This window comes from Phycodurus eques, chromosome 19 (genome assembly GCF_024500275.1).
Source record: "Phycodurus eques isolate BA_2022a chromosome 19, UOR_Pequ_1.1, whole genome shotgun sequence".
NCBI classification, from domain to species: Eukaryota; Metazoa; Chordata; class Actinopteri; order Syngnathiformes; family Syngnathidae; genus Phycodurus; species Phycodurus eques.
The window spans coordinates 1,670,307-1,691,174 of record NC_084543.1 but is presented as its reverse complement, the minus strand read 5'-3'; the positions used below and the strand labels follow the sequence as shown (position 1 = coordinate 1,691,174).

At 42.5% G+C, this 20,868-nt stretch overlaps 1 protein-coding gene across 4 annotated transcripts in view; it reads left to right on the top strand.

Annotated features, from left to right (window-relative positions):
* The window catches only part of LOC133395208 (adenosine kinase-like), a 99,224-nt gene extending 79,937 nt beyond the window's left edge, over positions 1 to 19,287 (top strand). For 2 of the 4 annotated variants that reach the window (XM_061663958.1, XM_061663961.1), the window contains exons 8-12: positions 7,007 to 7,042; positions 10,972 to 11,086; positions 18,515 to 18,601; positions 18,717 to 18,798; positions 18,880 to 19,287. In XM_061663958.1, the coding sequence (XP_061519942.1) occupies positions 7,007 to 7,042; positions 10,972 to 11,086; positions 18,515 to 18,601; positions 18,717 to 18,798; positions 18,880 to 18,934 (375 nt within the window). In that variant the 3' untranslated portion in view covers positions 18,935 to 19,287. The other 2 variants (XM_061663960.1, XM_061663962.1) reach the window with 1 other exon arrangement.
* Positions 19,288 to 20,868: the final 1,581 nt, after the last annotated feature.

Here is a 20,868-nt window from a genome sequence, read left to right as displayed (position 1 = left end):
TGAAGGCAATTTAAGAGCATACATACTGAATCAGCAGTTTCCCATTTGAGTTTGGTCGGTTTGCTTCAAAACAATTTGCAGCATTTTACTTCTTTTTAAAATAAAAGATTTTGGAAGAAGTTTTTCACTTTTTTTTTAATTTAATTTTTTTTGTTTTTGTTTTTTAAATAATGAGTTCCCCATAGACTTTTAACAATGTCCAAATATAGCGGCAGTTTTGTGGTACTTTTGCGCATTTCTCGCCTCTTTCGTAAGCCCGTAACGACACGATATCGAAACCGGAACTCGTGAACGAACCTTTGTCGCCTTTCAAATGGCAGAACTGCGACGCGCCCCTTCCAACTCCCAGCTTGTGTCACCATTTGATGCATGTAATATTATTACTGTTTTAAGTCAAAAAAAAACAACAATAAAAAAGTAAGCAGAGATTGAAGACGCATTCCTCCAACTAGTTGCGTGTTGTCATGTGAGCAAAAGTGTGGCTACCGCTAATGCTAGTTGTGTTGGACGACCGGACGAGAGCGCACCGGAGCAGAAGAACGAAGGCGACATTTTGGAGCCTGCGAGGTCATTTGGGTCAGCAGTGTGGCAGCATTTCGGCTTCCCGCTTGAGAACAAAAAATTGGAAATCACGTAGTCAACGAGACCCTCGAGTATTTGCCGAACGGGCTTCAAATTAACTTCACCAAGTCGCGTTGAGCATGTTAGTGCACCTTCGACCTGGAAAAACTATAAACTATAAATACCCAAAATGGAAAGAAATAGTCAAATCAAATTCCTTTACAAGTGAGCAGGGCCCCTTCCCTGCTAGATCCGTGCGAATCGACGGGATACGGGCGCTAGATCGGAATCGGCAGGCCGATCGCAAGGTGTCATTGGATGGAGGCAAAGACACGGGAGCCGTCGCTCTCGCGCGAGCCCACTTTTAATTGAAGCGACCATCTCGTTCTCCGTGATGACTCACCCGCCCCGGAGAACGGTGACCTTGGCTGTGGCGTACAGTTATGGAGCCAGATGAGTCACCGAGCATATTAGCTGTGATCATTTGCTAAGTGGAAGGGGACAAAAACAAAACAATACAACCTGCTCTTGTTGGTTTTGTCCATATGGGAGAGCAAAGAAAACTGGGAATTTTGGAATTTCAGACCTCCGATGAAGAAGAATGCAGCGCCACGCTCACAGGTCGGAATTCCAACTAAGGATCTCGTTGAGATGGCTTCGAAGTGTCTTTCGGGGCTCGGCCTTGTTTTAGGCAAAGAGAACCGTAAATTTGGACATTTCAGACCCTCGACAAGGAAACAACCAACGCCACTCTCGTAACTTGGAGATCTGACTGAAGCATTGCAACTCAAGGAGATGAGATTATTTGCTTTTTGCTATTTGGCCTTGTTGAAAGCAAAGAGAACGAGGAATTTGGACATTCGAGAAGCTGGACCCTCAATGAGGGAAAGTGCAATGCCACACTCATAACTTGGATTTCCCACTGAAATATGAGATGGGATTGAATACTTTTTCGGGCTTGGAAATGTTTGTCGCAAAGAGAACCTGGAATATGGACATTTCAGATTCTCACCGAGGAAAAGCGCAATGCCACCACACATGGAGACATGGAGAGCTTACTGAGCATTTGTCTGCTTTACCTTGCAACTCAGGGAGATGCGATCGATTGACCCAGTAAAATCATACTCGAATGTCTTCGTTTTGCGACCTTGTTAAGAGCAAGCAAATCTGGGAATCTTGTCATTTTTGGGCCTCAACGAGGAAAACTGCAGTGCCGCTCTCATAACGTGGAGTTCCTACTGAAATATTGAAAGTCATTGAGATTGAAGTGAGCATTTCTTTGACTTGGCCTTGTTTGAAGCAAAGCCAACTGGGAATTTGGATATCTCAGACCCTAAACCAGGGAAACTGCAGTCCCTTCGCACGGTCATGCGCGTACACTTAAAAAGAAAAAGAAACTGTATTTAAGAGGAAATATTGCAATAGCGCTGACTGACGCTGGTGTTTTTCTTCGGACACCCGGTGGGCTTTCCAAGATACCCCTACAGTCCTAATTACCGCTGCTCAGGGTTTGGCCGCTTGCTCCCGTAATCCTCTTATCCTCACAGAGTTGGCGGGAGTACAGTCCTTTGTCTCCTCGTGATTGTGTTCCTCGGCTTTTGGCAGTCGTGTCTCGGGGCTTCGCTGTCATTGCCGTGCTTGGGAGATAACTGGCAAGCCGTCAAAAGCGCAATCAACGTGCGCCATCTCCCTGATATTACGGGGGCATAATCCAGTTCAAAAAGTTGATGCGCTTGTTTATGGAACTTCAGGCAGGTTAACCCGCATTCAGATGAACGGAAGTCACGAAACTTGCTACTGAATCCCTCACAATTGAGCATCGTCCATCTGTCCAGTATCCCGGTAAGTGGTTCCGATTTGATTGAAATCGGACAATATCTCGAGGACAAGTTTGTCTTTGAAGGAGCGCTGGAGGAGGACTGAAACGGGCGCACCCCAATGCTCGCACCCTAAGCGGATGCCACAGTCGATCGACCATGTGCGGTCTCGTACACATGACTCCCAACACGGGTCCGGTTTGGTTGCCATCGGATAAGATCTCTCGAACAAAATCACCTTTGAAACGATCCCAAAATGGCCTCTCTGAACCGAATTTGTGAGACGTCGTGTGTCTTTCGGGCAGTGCTTCTTGAGCCTTTTTTGTGGGTCTACTTGTGATAAGCATGGTTCTGAAATTTCACGTTGCTGGCAATGAGGGCTGAATTTTCCTCAAAGCCCGCGACCGCCACCAAAAGTACATTTTTAGGGCGCCTCGAAAACGACTTTGAACCGAAATGGCAAACTTCCCGTGTCTTTTTGAACGTGGCTTTGTTTTTTTGGTATGCATCTGCTCATGATATTTCATGTTGCCTATTAAAACTGGCTTCAGGTACCGATTGTTCCGCAAGCATTTGACTGCGCTTCTACTCTGTAGAGAGAGCGCTCGGTGTTTCCCGCTGTTTATGACTCGAATGTCTCGCCCCGACAGCCGTCGTAAAAGACGAGACGAGTTACTGGATATTGGCGGACTTCCTCGAGGGGGCTAACCGCTACCGTCGCACTCCGACCTCCTGTCCGAGCGCGAGGTGAGACGTGCGATAGAGGCCCCGAGAGCCGATAAGGCCGTCAGACTGATACCTGAGCCGCTTGCCCGACCCGGCGCAAGGTCCCAGCAGACGAAGGTTAACGCCTCTCTTCTCAACCTCCCTTTATACAAACCGCCATTCCGTAATTGCCACGGGATATTTATACACTGCGCATGTTTCCGGTTGTTTAACGACCCCCACCGCTGCCCTTGTGGGAGTCAGTCGGACGGAGATGGATGGCGAGCGAGGCGGCCGCCGGAGGGGCGTTACGGAGTGACGGGGCAAGGGCACGGTTATATTTGGTCACACGAAAGCCCAGGTCCCTTTCGAAAACGGATGCCTTCCGTTACAGCAAATTCTACTCAGGAATTTAAAGAGAGAAATATTTTGTTTGTAGTTCGTATTGCCCGTTGCACTTTAACGTCACACATTTTTTGCAGGTGGCAATAGCTCAGATGGCACCACTAGTAAACAAAGCATTCTGTCATTTGGCATTTGTTGGTCTCAGCTGGCGCCGTATTTGTGTTTGCCGATGTCGTGCGCCACACCGGTACACTAATCGACAGGTGTGTTACGGTAGCTCGGTGATGAAATACTGCATCCGCCCGTGATAATATATAATATCTTTAGGATATTTTGACGACAATATGCCACAGATATGTTATCAAGACAGCTGGGAACTGTTTTCAATTGTGGAAAAAAAGCACATTTTCTCTCTTAAAAAATACAAATGTTGTTTTTTCATACAGCAGTGTTTTATTTAATGGCGCGAGGTTAGCCCCAACACTTTTCCCCTATAAATACACGTCACGCGGCTCGTCTAAGTCACTTTCACAGCGACGCGCCATCTGCTGAACAATTAGCCGAGTCAGTCGTACGAGCGAAGAGGCAAGCGTCTCGCTCGTTTGCTTGTGCGTCGGTCCCGCAAGATTCGGTATTCCTTCAGCCCACTTTTGAATGGCAGTGTTATGCTATTGTGCGATGTGTTAGTAATGGAGCTGCACACTGACAAAGACTTGGGGCCCATTTATAGTGGACATCGCAAAAAGCAGGAATTTATCCATGTCGCAAACCTTTAAGCCCGACGACGTTTGTGCTTCCTCGCCCAAAATATTTTGCAGTGGCGTTTTTCCCAAAGAAAATGATGTAATAGTAAGGCACATTTTCTTTTAGCAATCTGATCTTATGGTTGGACTTTTTTTTTTTTTTAAAAAGACATGATGCATAATGATGCATTAAAAAAAAAAGATATTTTGTGTCATAGGGCATTAAGAATTATGTACAGTCAGGCTTTAAAAAAAATCTATAATGATAGTAGGGCTTTTTTTAAACATATAACAAGGCATTTTTTGACGTGTAAAGATGCAAATCAAAAGATCTACAGTATAATAAAGCATTTTTTAAAAATGATTTATAGTAAGGCTCTTAAAAATACATTTTCTATAGTAAGGCTTTCTTGAATGACATGATTTGTGTATATATAGTGCGGCATCTTTTAAAAAGTGTATAATAAGACACTTACAAAATGATGTAAGGCTTTTAAAAAAAAATCATGTATCAAAAGGCATTTTTGAAATGTTATGTATGTTTTGATGACGAGGAATAATAGTCAGATATTTATTTTTGTTTTTTTCATCATTTTTTTTGTACAGGGACATTTTTTTCCCGATACCGCAAACGCATCCTACGTAGTCGTATCACTTTTTGTTTGTCTAAAATGGACTTTTACTCCAGCAGGAAAGAGGGCGGCCATCGCTGTTATTGCTTTCAAATGACTGCGAAAAGCCAGCCCGTCTGTCTTCCACACGCACACGCGCGTACACAATGCCAAATACAATTACGTTGCTGGAAAAAAACTCGGGCTAACACGGTCGAGCAAATTTGTTCCCTTGCGGCCTTTTCAACCTTTTCAGCTTATCAACTTTTATTAACCTTCACACCGAGTGCTGCGCTTTGATTCGCCGCCTTTGGGAAAACGCTGCAATGGGATTTGGAGTCTCTGTTTCGGTCTGGCCGCTGCCGTGACAAACGTAACAAAAATAACAAACGAACACACGTCTTCTTACGCTTTCTTTTGCATGCTGCCCACAGTCTCCTCTGGGATAAAATCTGTATCCTTGTTGCGGTGAGTAAATGCAGGAAACCCTTGTTCTCCTTATTGTTATGTTTAGAGTGTCTCTAGACACTTTGCTGCTGTAGCCCGTAGTCTCCTCTTAGATAAAATCTGTCTCCTAACCGCAAATAAGTAAAAACAGGAGGTTCTCGTTTACCTTCGTTGTTGTTCCCATTGGTTAGCGTGTCTCGTTCCACTTTGCTCAAGTGGCCCTTAGTCTCCTCATGGATAAAATATGTTTTTCCCCATTCAGCTCTTGTAGTATAGTCGTACCGAATGAAGTAAATACAGGCGACCCTTGTTCTTCTCCACGATTGTTTTAGTTAGCACGTCCCGTTCACCTTTGCTGCAGTGGCCCGTAGTCTCAGCTTGGCTCAAATACATTTTTGTCCCCATGTAGCTCTTGTAATATAGTACCTAATGAAGTGTCCGATGACAATGTCATTGGTGTCTTTTGATAAAGTGTCGTGTACTTAGCGGGGAAAAAAGTCAAGTTAACATGAAAAGTGGTGCATTTGCGCTGTGCTCTCTCATTTGTCTCGGCATGAAATTGCCGACGAGATTATTAGCTTAAGCGCTCTAAAAATATCTCTTTGACCGTTTAATCCTCCGACAGCGGCAACAATCTCAGCGCACATTCCGGCGGCTTTTTCGCAACTATGGCTGCACGCCGCCCGGCCAAGAGCATCTCGGCGTCATTTCTGCTTCTTTCGCCAGCAACTTTTTCCATCTCTTTGCGGGCCCAGATGTCACTTGAAGTCGTCGGCATTGTGGCGACAGCTGCGGCGGCGCACGGAGCGTCATCGCAAAGCTGTCGAGCGCAACATCCCAAAACGGATCATGTCACATGTAAAACGCACCCACCGAGGCAAATATTGACGCGTCGGGCCCCTTAATGGGAATCTGGTATTTATGGCCTATTATGTGAGTTTTATGACTCCCGATGTCGCCGTAATATTTGCAACTTTACGCAATTATATGCGCTCATCATCCACAAGATTAGATGACTGGGAAAATGGAATGAATGAATGAGTTTCTAATATTTTGGCCATGAGAGTGTGTCCCAATATTAGATGCAGCTCTACACCACTGTGTTTCTTGAATTTGTATTGATTGTATTTGACTGTATCTTTCTGTTAGATGATAATACCCGACATTTCCAGTTCTACACTACCGCAAACAATGACTACAATGATAAATGTATCCATTTTGAATTTGATGTGTTTTTATTGGACTTATTTTTATTTTATTTATTGTTTGCATTATAACACACCGTATTTTCAGCGCAACTGCAAATAAATACAATTATCAATGTATGCATTTTTTCTATATTTTGCTTTGTATTTATTTTGGTTTTATGCATGGATTTATTTCTTATTGTATTTTTACTTGAGATTATATGATGTCTGTTTCTACATCACCGCAGCAAATGCAATCATAAATAGATAATAAATTCTTGATTTGTCAGTTTTTATTTATTTAACCTTTTTGATTATTTGTTTTTAAATTGTAGTAACCAAGAGTAACTCCATTTGTATTTCCATATATTTATTTTCTATATATATTTTTGTATTTTTTTTTTGTATTCTTTCCATTCTTTAACAATTACAATACCCGATATTTCCAATGTCCCCCACCGAAAGGCTCCATTTTCATTGTTATATACATTTATATGTCATCGGCATTAGGATGCTTTTTAAGAAGTTTGTGGTGTGGAGAGGTAACACTTGTGCGTTTTTGTGTTGTTGTGTGTTGTGTGCGTGCGCAGGAAGCGGCGTCGTTCGGAAAGCAGCTGGGCTTCCAGGTGAGTTGTCCAACTTTCTTCTTTCTTTCTACTGATAATGAAGTTCTTTTTTGGACAGTGATTGATGCGCTCTTCTACTCTCCGGGCCTCGCCGCAGTTGCCACGGCAACCTGGCAGTCGTCATGGTTTCTTTGTTCGACCGCCACTCTCTCTCTCTCTCTCTCTCTCTCTCTGTGTTGCGACGCACCCTCGCTCGCCCGACACGGCGTCCAGATGTTATTTCTTGAATTTTTTTCTGCAAAGCCGACGCGTCGGCCTTCCTCGCCGACCCGTCGGCTCGCCTCGCCGTGACGTCTCGCGATAGCCGAGCATTTCCAAACGACTTTCTTTAGCACACGCCAAAGCCACTTGGTGGTTTTCTGTTTTTGTGATCTTTCTGTTTTTAATATTTGCTTTATTATTGTTGTAATGCGAAATGTGTGTGTTTTTTTCATGTATTTTCTGTTTTTTTTTTCTTCCCCCCCAAAAATATATTTGTGGCTTTAATTTTCCTCCTTTTAATCTTGGCAGGAGAAATAGTTGATGAGAAATTTTAAATTAAATAAATGTTTTTTATTCTAATTGTAAATATTTACAGTCCTACACTACTGCCAACAACAACACTAATAAACCTTTTAAACCATTTTCATTTTAATATATTTTGTTTTTATTTAGTATTTTCTTTATTTTGATGTGTTTTTATAAAACAAATACTTCATGTTTATGAAGTAATTCATCAATCATTTGAATACCCAATAGTTAGAAAACAATCATGCAATCCTTGTTTTCTGTATATTTTATTTCGTTTGAGTTAGTTTTCTTTTTATGTTTTTCCCTTACGTTCCAATACTCAAATTTGTTGGTGGCACATCACTGCAAACAATAGCTGCAATAATAAACATATTTATTGATTCGACTAAGATATTTTTACAATTTTCCATAGATTCAACTTATTTAACATTCATCATTCCTATTATGATCGCAGTTCCTTTTATGAATGTCAAAAGCCAAGTTGGCAGTCATTATAATTGTCGTTTTTATTTCACAATTCATTTGAATATAATCCCAAACGTTAGTTCCGTCGTTGCATTTATTTTCAACAAATGAGGTTAATTTTGACGAGGCCAACTGTACGTTTGCCTGGCCGGCAAAGCCGTTCGTCTCGTGGCGCAATCGTCTGACACGTTGATCCGCTGAGGGAAACGCGTTGAAATGAATTTAGCCGCACGGTTCATTCGTCCTGGAGAGCCTTTTTCCAACTGGTTCCTTTGCGCTTGCTCACGTCTGAAGTCGGAGAGCAGCGCTTTTCATTTTTCCTTTCTTAACAGATGGGGAGGTACGAGCACGAAATGGATTTCCTCCGCTGCCCGTTTTTGTAGCAGGCACATAGGCTATTGCAATATGTATTTACAACTGGTTTTATGGTCTTCTTGGAAATTAAATCTCTGCCAAACACGTACGTTGACTTTATTCTTGCGGGTTTTTTTCCGCAGCCCGTTTATGTAGTGAGTGTGTGTGTGTGTGTGTGTGTGTATATATATATATATATATATATATATATATATGGCACATGCCAAGTCTTATTTTCTCTTTTTCTGAGCGTTAGCATCACACGTTTGAATAGCTACCAAACAAAGAAGCACTCATCGTTTCTTCTGCAGCCCCTTTCGGTCGCGGCTACAGTAAATACCAGAATGCCATATTTACGGCAAGTATTAGCGTATTGTCAACTTCCAAATGGTCCCACTTCAAACTCACCTCACTCTTCGGTTAGCTGTACACGTCGTTCCGCATCGCTGGAGTCCGGAACTTCCGCAGCCCGTCTAATGGTGAGATTGCTGGAAAACAACCGCTTTAACTTCCCGCGTCGACTCCTTTTGCAGGTCGACACCGTAGTGCGACATTTACAACCGGCGTTATTTTTGGGTCGGAAACATTAAATGTTGTCGGAATCGCTACCGAAGGTACGTTTAGTTTCCGCCTCGGTTTCCTCCCCTCCCCGATATGTATATTATATATTACCCATGCACTGTACACTTCATACATTGTAATATATTCTAGGCCCTCTCTTTTATTTAGCATGAGCATGACGTGTTGGAATTGCTACAGAACGAGCACTTTTCCGTTTTGTTTCGATTTCTTCCGCAGCCCGTTCGGGTAGCTCGTGTTATTTTCGACTTCCAAATGGTCTCACGTCACTCCTCGTTTAGCTTCACGCGTCGTTGTGGTCGTCTCATATTGGAATGACTGGAGAAAAAGCATTTTCGCTTCCTCTTTCAATTCCTCCCACAGCCCGTTCATGTCGTGGGTGTGCAGTATTTGGCATTACAATATTTACGGCTAGTTTTCTTTTTCGAGGTCCTCTCTGTATTTAGCACACAAACTGAACAAGCGCTTTTACTTCCTGGTTAGATTGGTTCCGCACCCCGTTTAGGCAGCGGGTCTCCACGAGAATGCCAAATGTAGGGCCAGTGTTATTTTACTGATCCTGTTCAGGTCATATCAGGCTTGGCTTAGCTTCTCGCGCTGTCAGAATCGCTAGAGACCACCACTTGCGCTGCCCGTTTAGGCTTCGAACGAGTTGAATTACCTGAACATAACAGAACTTTGTATCAGTCCAATTCTTAGCGAGGAAAACAATCAATGTAGTTGTCCCAATTCTTTGATTTTTGCAGGCTGTTTTTCTCCCAGGTTTGTAAACTTGCCGTCACCCGCGAATGCCCGTTGGCCTCGCTTAGGTGCCCCCTTCAGCGCCTCTGAGCACCTTCAACTTGAGGCCAGCAGCTTTTTTATTTGTTTATTTTTATTTGTTTTTTATGTCGGGCACATGAAAGCGAAGGGCGACAATGTGCCGAAGCCTTGTGCGCTTTGGCGTCGGCCGTCTGGAGGAGTGCTTGTGGTTATATCCAGTCACGCTGACAAATTGCTTTTTTCTTTTTCTACCTCGGCCGGCTGGCAAACGGCCTCTGCGTTAACCTCGCCGTTAGCACTCACTTAGAGCGTCACACGCACTTTTCCTGGGCCTCGGCGGACCTCTCGGGCTGATTAAAGCGCATTTGGAGGCGGAAAAGCTCACCGCTCCCGCCTTGTTTTTGGAGGACCCCCGCTGTGAGGCGGCCGTGGTCGCGCATCACGATGAGTTAACAATAAAGCCACACCGACAGGTGCACGTTTTCTTCCTCCCCGATTTTCGCCGGCACCATCAAAGGCAACGCGCTCCGCAGAGTCGTCTCAACTCTGGGCGAGATGGCGTGAAATGTTTCATTTACAAACATACGATATTTTCAAAATGCATCAAAAAAAGGGGAACAAGTGTGACGTGACGTGACGTGAAAATAGGGAGCAATTAACCTACTGTGATGCCCTGGCATGTGGGCAACGATGCATTTATAAAACAAAATGTTACAAGATATCACCGTACTTTGATTGATTTAATAAATGTTTCAGAAATTGTTTCAGTTTCCCAAAAAAATAAATGGTCCAAATCTTTTTTTCATTTTATGAATTCCACATTTTACAAGTTGAATGTTACAGCATATCTTTTTGTGTTTTAACAAAATAAAACAATTTAATATTGGAATCTTATAACACATTTTTGGGATAAAAAGATTGAATGTTACAAGTGATCACGTCTGTTTTTAAATAAAAACTACAAAAAAAACGTATTCAAACAATTTCATATGAAAAATGGTCATTAAATGACAACAACAAAAATCATAAAGTTTTATGTTAAAAGCTAAGAAAAATGAACAATTCTTTTTTTAATTTCAAAAGTGAAATGTTACTCGATGTCTCACTATTTTAATAAAATTGTGAGTAACTAATTGCCTTGTAACCCGAGCTGTAGATTTTCTTCCTTTCAAGAAATGATGTTGTTGTAATTTTAATATGCCGCACTTGATGACATTCTGCCGCATTAAATCGAACGCGGCGTCGGCGTTTGTTTCCAGACGGACGACGTCGGCGAGATCGCCAGGCTGACCCGAACGCTGCCCAAGGACAACCCGGCGAGGCCGAGGGTGGTGGTCTTCACCCAGGGCAAGGACGACACCGTGGCCACTGTCGGTAGGCCTTCGCCATCGAAAAAGTCCAAAATGTTCAAAGTCAGCGCGCTTGCTTTTAAAATTCCAAATAAAAATATACATTCAAAAAATGAATCTCACAAAATATGGCATTTGATCATTTTTCATTTTAAATTGTAAATAAGCTGGAATGTTAGAAGGTATCACATTTGATTTAAACCTTTTTTAAAAAATTTTTTTTATTTGAAATTGTCAATAAACTTCAGTGATAGAAGTTTCAGGGAAACTTAGAAATGAATTTGATTTAAAATTGGAAAGAAATGTGAATGTTACAAGATGAAAAAATAAATGCCAAAGAAGTTTGCCACGATCTGATTTAAAACTTAATCATTTTGAATGTGCAAATATATCCCACTTACATCACACTAATACTAATAACACTTTGCTTTGTCGCCAGTAACACAGACTGTTTTTCTTTGAAGATGTTTACCTTCTTAGCATATTGCATTGATTTTTATTGTTTTTATTTTTTTTTTTTTTTTAAATATAGATACATATATATCATTTTTTATGACCAAAAGTTGAAGTTCCTTCGATTTTTCTGGATGTGCCCCTCAGTGGAAAAACATCCCTGATCTCTTCTATTTCCCCTTCCAATTGGTCCCAATACTTTAGTCCACCCAGTATATTTTCACGGGGTGCTTGGAGACCCCCCCCCAACACCTCGGGCCCCCTTTCGACTTGCGCCGACACGTCCATCGCAGATGTGCGGAGCCGCGGCCTCAAATAGACGCGAGATGGCCGACACTGAGGAAGCGAACTCCATCAGGCCTCGTCGGCTTTGAAGTGAAGCTCCAGTATTGACACCAGATGGCCAAAAACAAAAAGAAAAGAAAAGAAAAGAAAGAAATCAACACTCAGGCATTGATTTGTGGAGCGCTTGCAACTTGGACGCACTCCAAACATTTTTCGAAGGCTTCTTCGCCTCCTCCGTGCTGCCCTCAAACCTTCGTCTTATTATTGTTCTTCAGGCTTAAAACCTGAACTCGGGTTTAAAAGCTTCGTTTGAAACCCGAGTTTGGAACCTAACCCCGGCTTTGGGCCCTTGTTCAAAACGCTAAACCCGGCTTACGAGCCTAACTTGAAACGGCGGCACTGACACATAAAACCACCTGAAATGAAACATTGCACATTTCAACACCAAAACGTTCAACCAACCCAAATAATTCCAAGAAGTCGGCGACCTTAAAGCGAGCATGTATTGCCAAACACCATAGACAGGCTAACAGAAATTTGCGTCGATGTGACGGTAATTGTAACAAAACCTTCAAACAACTAACTGCGACTTTAGCAGCAACACACACAAGCAGAGCATCCAGCAATACTCCAGAGTCCTTTCCAACCCGAACCCTGACTTGAAATTTGTATGTTGTATGACAGAAACAATAGTTTGTGATGACTTGCGGGAGTTTTGGGCCTCGGGGGCTTCTCTCCTTGCTGCCCCTTGTGTTTTTGATTTGATTTGATTTTAGTAGCCATGCAAAGACGCCCTCGGGTAAGGACTCCTTCACCCCCCCGGCCGCTCACCCTGCACACTCCGTTTTGTTCTTTTTTATCGGCCGTCTGCCCTTTTCGCTCGGGATAAAAGAGGGGAAAGCGGCCGTAATTGTTCCGACAACGGGCGGAAGCGTCGCGTCGTCAGAACAAATGGCGCCACCCAATCGGGATTTCAGTTGTATGAACGTTACCTGAAAAATGAGATCATCTGAAAGACGCATCGCGCGACCAGCTCGGGAGTACGGCGGCGCGATATGCCCTTCACGTAAAGTCTCGCAATTGAATAAATAAATAAATCAGATCGCCAATTTTCATTGTTCTTCCCTTTGCTTATAATAAAAGCAAATGACAATGACAACTTGTTTTTCTTGACAGATAATGGGAAAATCAGTGCTGCTTCTTGGAGACCGATCGATATGGCTCTAGGATAAAATAGGATTTCCGATTCTATCGATTCCTCCCCCCCCCTGCGTAACGAAAAAGCAAATGACAATGACAAGTTCTTTTCCATAACCAATAATAAAGAAAAAAGTGCTTCCTCTTGGAAAACATGTTTAAGGCTGGTTGATATGGCCTTAGGACCAAATCTCCCTTTTCCGATTGTAATCGAACCCCCCCCTTAAATGTAAAGAAAGCAAATAACCATGACATTATCCCAAATAAGTTTTGCTTGAGTGTTTTCCCCTTCTGTGGTTTGCTTTGTTTCACTGATAGCAAACAAGCTTAGCTCAGTTCACCCCCAAACATTAACATGCCACACAAATAGATATTTTTTTTTTCACTCCAGAAAATGTGAACAAAAAATTTTTCCTTTTAGTCAAAACATGTATGGAAGCACGATCCTCACTAAATAACAATTTAACATCATAAAACGCACCTTCAAACTGGACGGCTCGTCTGTTGGCAGCTCGGCTGGCATTTGGCGTTCGCCTTCCGCTGGGCTCCTTTCTGGGCTCATACAGAAACACAATGGAAAAATTATTCCACTCATGTTGGCGGTTTCTTAGCAGGAAGTAAACCTGCTTTTTTTATTATTATTATTATTTTTTTTTATATTTAGTCGGAAACGTAATTCCCTATAGCAACCAATGAGCGCGCAGCTGCCCTCCGTGTCGTACATCAGATTCAACTTTTCAAGCGCGTAAGCGTCTCGCTCGCAATTGAATTGGATCCAGGGGAGATTACGTGACACAATAAACAAAACGATAACGACACCATGACAATGTGTTTCCCACAATTCCAAAATCGCTTATCACCAACTAATGAGCTTGTTGGAATCAATCAAAGCCTGACATCTTTTCGAAGCGGGAACCTTCTGACCAATGGCGACGGAGGTGCCCGAGTCGCGGGTTGTGAAGTGCATGATGACAGTTTTAGATGCCACGTACAAAGGCGAACGCGATGGATGCCGCCGAGCGCTTCACAGCCAAATAAATGTCAACGTAACAACAGAACAAAACAAAAAAAAGAAATAATTGAAGATTTCCCAGAGGCGGTGCGCTAATAAACTTGACGGCTCATTTTGTTGGCAATTTGTCCTCCTGTAGGGATTTGAGCGTTCGCCAGCCTTGCCTTTTTTATAGTGATTAAAGACGGGGGGGGGGGGGGGGGGGGGGGGGGGGGGGTAGTGTGTGTCTGTGGGGGCGTGTCGCTGTCCAATGAAAAAAAAATATACAGTGAATCCTCGTTTATCACGGTGGGTACGTTTTGTTTGTTTTGCTGGGGTTTTTTTGTTTTCCCTCTGGCAAATGCTTTAAACTCATTTAAATGTATTAAAATACACTCGAAAATTATTAAAACACACGTTTGAAAGTATTCCTCGGTGCCTGTATTCATTCCCTCACTGTCAAGAAATGGGAGACTATCGCATAAAATCCCACTAAACTCGTTTGCACAGCTGTCCAAATAAGATGTTTTTTTTGGGGGGGGGGGGGGGATCTTTGCTGTAAAACAAACGACAGTTAAACGTGTATTTAAACACCAAAAAGTCGAACAAAACCATACCAACTCTACTAGCTTGATACCAGCGTATAATGCAAAACGCCATAGACAGGCTACTGGAAATTAGCATCATTAGTCTGCGTGTGAGCATCTGGGCGTGAGTTGTGGCCTACAGCAGCCCCTTGCGAGCGCTCTCCTTTTGTATTTGCGCGTTTGACAGTTTGTCCCGTTGAGTCGACAACAGCAAGCGTGTCGGTGACCGTGGCTCCCCTTGCCCGCAGGTGGGGGGCATTCAAGTACTTTATTAATCGCTCCAATTTGAATTCCGCTTCACTCCAAATTTGAGTTGAGGAGGGAAGGCCGGTTTATATGTCGGCTTAAGAGCGGCTGTGTTCAGTCCACAGTCCTCTTGGAGCAAATGCGAGAGGTTTGAAAGGGAAGGATGTTTACGTTGCGTGCATCCTATTAGCCAAAATCAATGACAGAGAAAGAAGTCGTCCTGGCTTGGCACGCTGAAACGTTTTCTTTCATGTCTTCTCTTTATGGAGATGCGTTGGCCACGCTCCTCGTGCTGGCGGTTGCGGTAATTACAGGCGTGTGGAATGTTTTCAAGTTGACTGTTGCGACATATTGAACGGTGACTCGTTTCCCAACGTTTCGCATTTGCCAAGAAGGCGGTTTCGTCTTCTCGACGCGTTTTTTTTCGGGGGGGGGGGGGGGGCTGGGACGCAACAGGAATTGTTCCAGAAGAAGTTTCTCACACAGAAGGTGTTGTTCCACTTGTATGGGAGCGTCATGGCAAACAGTGAAACACATTTTATCGGCGATATTCAGGGACCACATTCAAATCAGGATCAGAATCATCTTTATTTTGCCAAGTTTGTCCAAAAAACACACAATGAATTTGTCTCCGGTAATTGGAGCCGCTCTAGTACGACAACAGATGGTCAATTGACAGAGAACACTCTGGAGACAGAAAGACATTGACAAAAAACAGTCACTGAGCAATAAAGTGTTGCTAGTTATCTGGTAATGCCGGTACGTTTCATTTCTTTTTTGGGGGCAATTGTGCAAAAAGATGCAGAGTCCTCTCGCACTTAGAGCGTTTCAAATGACTAATCTCGCAATAGCTGGTTTTCATATATTGTTTCTCCCCACCCACGAGCTTGAAACATATTAAACTGACACCCCAAAATATTCACAAAAAAAAGACATTTGATATTTTCTTTTTGCCGCCACGATCTAATTTTGACGGAGCACGACATCAAAGTTTGAAAATGACTCATTCGTGCCCTCTTGGAAAGTTCGAAGAAAATAGCCCGCCGCACGGCGTGAAATTGAGGTGGGGCCTGTCTGTCATAGCATGACGCACGAAAAGGTCTCAAGGACCCGTGGCCAAACGTGAACAGGAAGTTGGCCATTTTGGTTTGAAGAAGCCATCTTGGGAGCGACTTGTTTGAACTCCTTCCGGGAATTTGAACCCAGTAGCACCCCATTGAAAAGTTTGGGGGGGAAAAAAACCCACTTGAAATTTGGTGGACATGTCTACCGTGACAGGACGCGTGCCTGAAATTGAACAGGAAGTCGACCATTTCGGTCGTACTCCGACAAACTCCGACGAGGGAATTCGCCCCAAACGGGCCCCGGCGGGAAGCGAGCGTCCTCGACAGACGGGCCACGCGACATTGCCAGGCTTGTTTGCCGTAGGCGGGGCACGGCGAGTTCGATGGGGCCCGCGTCAAAGAAATCATCACGTCCTCGACATGCTCATCGCGCAACCGGGCTGCGACGTCTGATCTGCACGTTCAGCTGTTTTGTTCTGACTTTTGAAAAGAATCGTGGCTAATAAAGGGCTTAATTGATACGCATTTCAAAGAGACTCCTGTTGAAAGACCTTCTCCGTTTTAATCAGCGCCACACAAGAGCGGTAATGAGGGTATTATGAACAAAAGCGCCACAATTAGAGCGCTTCTTTCCTCTCTGTTGTCATGTGTCGAAAGCCACAAATGTGATTTTCTTGGAACAAGAGTCCAGCCACCAGCCCAGTGGTTCTTAAACTGGGGTCCGTGAGCCATAGCGTGGGGGTCCTATTATGTCGTTTCATGAACTGCCTGACACGTCCACTAAAACTTTGTGGGTGCAGGGACCCGCTTACGCGAGAGACACCCCCCCCCCCCCTCCTCAGAATACTAACATCAATTCAAACTCACGAACATGTTTTAGGAATGAACCCCTGGCCCCTTATTGAATTTCTTCAATAAAAATAACCGAAATCTCCTTCTTTCATCCTGACATTTGATGACTTATGCTAACGTGACCCAAAATACACAAAAAGAAATATACAGTGGAACCTCAGTTTTCGGGATTCATCCGTTCCAGAATGTCAAATGTTTTCCATAGAAAATTCATGTAAATCCAATTACTCTGTTCTAGACACACACAAATATGAACAAAAAAATCTATTTCGTAGAGAATAACTATATACTATATATTATTTTTTTGTTTGTTTTGTTTTTTTTTGTTGATGAAAACCAAGCGGCTGTAGGAAAACGGTGACAGAAAAACTCAAAAACTAAGGCATACAAAAACCGAGTTTCCGCTGCGCTACAAACTAAAAACTATTTATGGTTGATGTTTTCATCCCAAAACAAATTAGCGTAATAAACATTGAAGAATGACTCATCCATTTGTTACCGTCAGACAGGCTATTAATACATTTTGGAAAGATCTGGAGTTGATAATTTGATGTTGACAATTATTGTGAGCATATTCTTGCCCCGGGTCAATTTCATAAAAAGCGTGGAGCGTGTCTCCTTGGCGCTTGATTATTAGCGTGCCGCTTTAAGTGGCCGAACGGTTTTGGCGAGGTCTGCGTCACGCTACTAATTGGCCCGCTCCTCGTGTTGTGTTGGTATTTATCATCAACATGCCAGGGAAAAAAAAGAAAAGAAAAGTCGTTAACAGTGTGATTAATCCGCAGCGCCTGACTGCTAATAGAATGAGATTATTGTGTTGATTTAAGAACATTGTGTCGTGTTGTTGTGTGTTTTGCCCCGCAGGAAAACGACACAAATTTAACCTGGGCAAGGCGGATTGTCGCGTCTTCACCACTGATGTTCACTTACTTCCATTCCCTCGTGCGTCGCCATTTTTCCGCCATGACGTCACACGTCGCTTTTTGACCCGCTTGGCTCTGCTTTTGAACGTCCACCGAAGCATTTGGACCGAAACAAACGGCAAACATCTGCCGCGCAATCCGCCTCGTAGTCCATCCACTCTGAAGAATAAAGATACTGTAAACAATATTGAATACATTGGTGAAAACAATAAGTTGCACTTAAATGAGACGACACGTCTTCCAAATTAGGGGGGAAAAAAAGTTTTTAAACGCCCCAGTTTAAGGAGATATTTACAATACGATCACATTTTAGCTCTTCGATGAATAAAAATGCCACACTTAAGGGGTCAAAACATTTTTACAAATTAATGTGATATTTAAAAATAATTAAGGAGACATTTTGTTTTATTTGATGAATGATAAAAATCGGTGCACTTTTAAGGTGTAGACCATCTAACTATATTTAATTAGTGAAAAAATATTTATAATACTGTCTCCTTGACGTGTTTTCTTTTCCAACTTTGGGAATTAGTTTGAATATCAAAGGAAAATACATAAACATTTCTGAAATGTTAGTCAAATGCACTTTTTCCCCAATTTCAGCAAAAGTGTCCTCCTTTATTAAAATAAGAAATATAAAAAAATCTAGACATTTCAAATGAAATAGTGACAAACAATGTGGAGCCTGATATGTGTCCTTTTATTTGTATTTCTTGATTAAAATAAAGAAATATCTCTCTCTCTCCTTTACGCGCAGCACTTTTCCAAATGTATTCACGACTTGTTTGCAAACGATGCCGTGCTGTGTCAAAGCCAACTAAAATGCAAACTTTTTGGGTTGCGTCTCGTTCCCAGGCGACAAGGTGACGATGTTCCCCGTCCTGGACATCGACCAGAACCACATCGTGGACACCAACGGAGCTGGAGACGCCTTCGTTGGAGGTGCGCTGGGGAAAACCAAAAACAAACATTTCATGTTTGGATGGTTTGTTTTTTTGAAAGAGAGCGTTTGGGCTGAAAGTGGGGGGGGGTACGTGTCATCTTTTTGTCCCCCCAGGGTTCCTGTCGGCGTTGGTCCAGGATCGTCCCCTGGAGGAGTGCATCCGAGCGGGCCACTACGCCGCCAACGTCATCATCCGGCGAGTGGGCTGCACATTCCCGGAGAAGCCCGACTTTCAGTAGATTTTTATGTACGTTGTTTTTTTTTTTTCTACTCACAGTGACCATCTCGGAAGCAAGTGCGAAACAATATCTGTTTTTACCAGCATCAACTGAATGCTACTTTGGACACAAACTTTTGAGTCTACTTTGTAGCAGCCAAAACTTTAGGAACACCCGAACAATAAAAGTATCAATGTAGTGGTACCTATTTAAATTGAATTCATTAGAATTTTCAATCAAAGCTAATTCATATTGGTACATCAGCCAATTTTTATTACAAATAGAAGTTATTAAAAAATATAGACATGACATAGGTTATAAAAATACATATATTGAATTCATTTAATTTTGATGACATGATTGCATTTGCATTGCATTGCGTTCCAGCTTTTTTGGAACGTGTTGCAGCCATAAAATTCCAAGTGAATGATTATTTGCTAAAAACAATAAAGTTGATCAGTTTGAACATGAAATATCTTTGTCGTGTATTCAATTCAATTTAGGTTGAACATGATTTGCATATCCTTGTATTCTGTTTTCATTTATGTTTAACACAACGTCCCAACTTCATTGGAATTGGGGTTGTACACTTAAAAGTAAATACATTTGTGAAATTTATATACATTTAATAATGTATTAATAGTAATGTAAAGGGGAGACGACCACCCTGGGAAAACCCCTCAGTAGCGTAAATCGAGTTGACGGCTCCTGATGATTAAAAAAAAAAAAAAAACAGGAAAAAAAGCTGCCGCTTTCACACAGATGCGCCCTGAAAAAAAAAAAAAAAAGGGTGTTGGGGTAACGGTGGGTGCGGGGGGCATTTGTGATTAGGCAAGATCGCCACTCACATGGCAGCTGGCTCGTTGGCTTCCCTCAAGATGACAGATGGCAAAAGACAAACACAAAAAAGGGGAGGCAGCCATGATGAAGTCGTGACAATGGAGGGGGGGAAAAAAGTACTTTTTCTTTTCTCTGCGCATTTTCCCACTTTCCAAGTTGAACTTTTCGCCTCGCTCCATTAACCTTAAGTGGAAACGCAAGCAATGGAGCCGCTGCAGGTTTGGAAAGATGACGCCAGAGATTCCCAAAAGCGACCGCACTCTCAAAGAAAAATGATTGTCAAACCAGATCTACTTTTGTTTACAAGTGCAACAATCGATTAATTGACAACCATCGATTATCAATGAATCAACAACTATTTGGATTCATCGTTTAGAGGCCTTGTTGAATTTAAAATTGTCTATATCCTCGGCATTTCAGACTCTCAACAGTAACGATTCTCCGATTTCTGTCGTCCTCCATGAAAGCAGATTGATTAGCCTTTTTGTTTTTTCAAAATAAGACATTTGTAAACATCTGCTTTGACTTTGGAAGACTGATTTTAAAAACTTTTTTTTTAAAGCCGATTAATCGAAAAATGATCGATTAATCTGTCAATTATTTTATAAACGTGGTTACCTCGCAGTGAAAGTGCATATATCAATATATCAGAACAGGAGAGTTAGCGTATGTACGATTGGTGAAAGCAATACTATACGCTCGCTACTATACTGAGGCTAGCTAACTAGCATGGCTAACATCAGTTCGTTTCCGTTCCGACGTTACTTCACGGAGCAAAGAAGAGTAGCTACTCGTTTTTAGAGAAATAAGTTTCATGTTGTGCTACATTTAGATTTTATTTTGTAAATTCAATTGTTTATTTTCTTTTTGCTTTTACTGTTGTACCTAAGGCACACATCCAATGGCAGAAAACATACAAGCATTTCAAAAGAAATTTTAGAGCTGTCATTGCCTTTTGCGCAATGCTGTTTTTATTAAAAATATACTACAAACCATTTTTGGGTGGGGTGATAGAACGGATTAATGGCCTTCCCATGCATTTCAATGGGGAAAGTTTGGGAAAAATTTGGGAAAAGAATGATTTGAGTTCCGAACATGGCCACTGTAGTTAGTTGCGGTGGTGGTAATAGATGCTCTGGCCGGCGTTGTGCTCGGCAGATGGGCGGCAGTGGTTGTGTGGTAGTTGGCAAGGACTGAGGAGGGGGTCG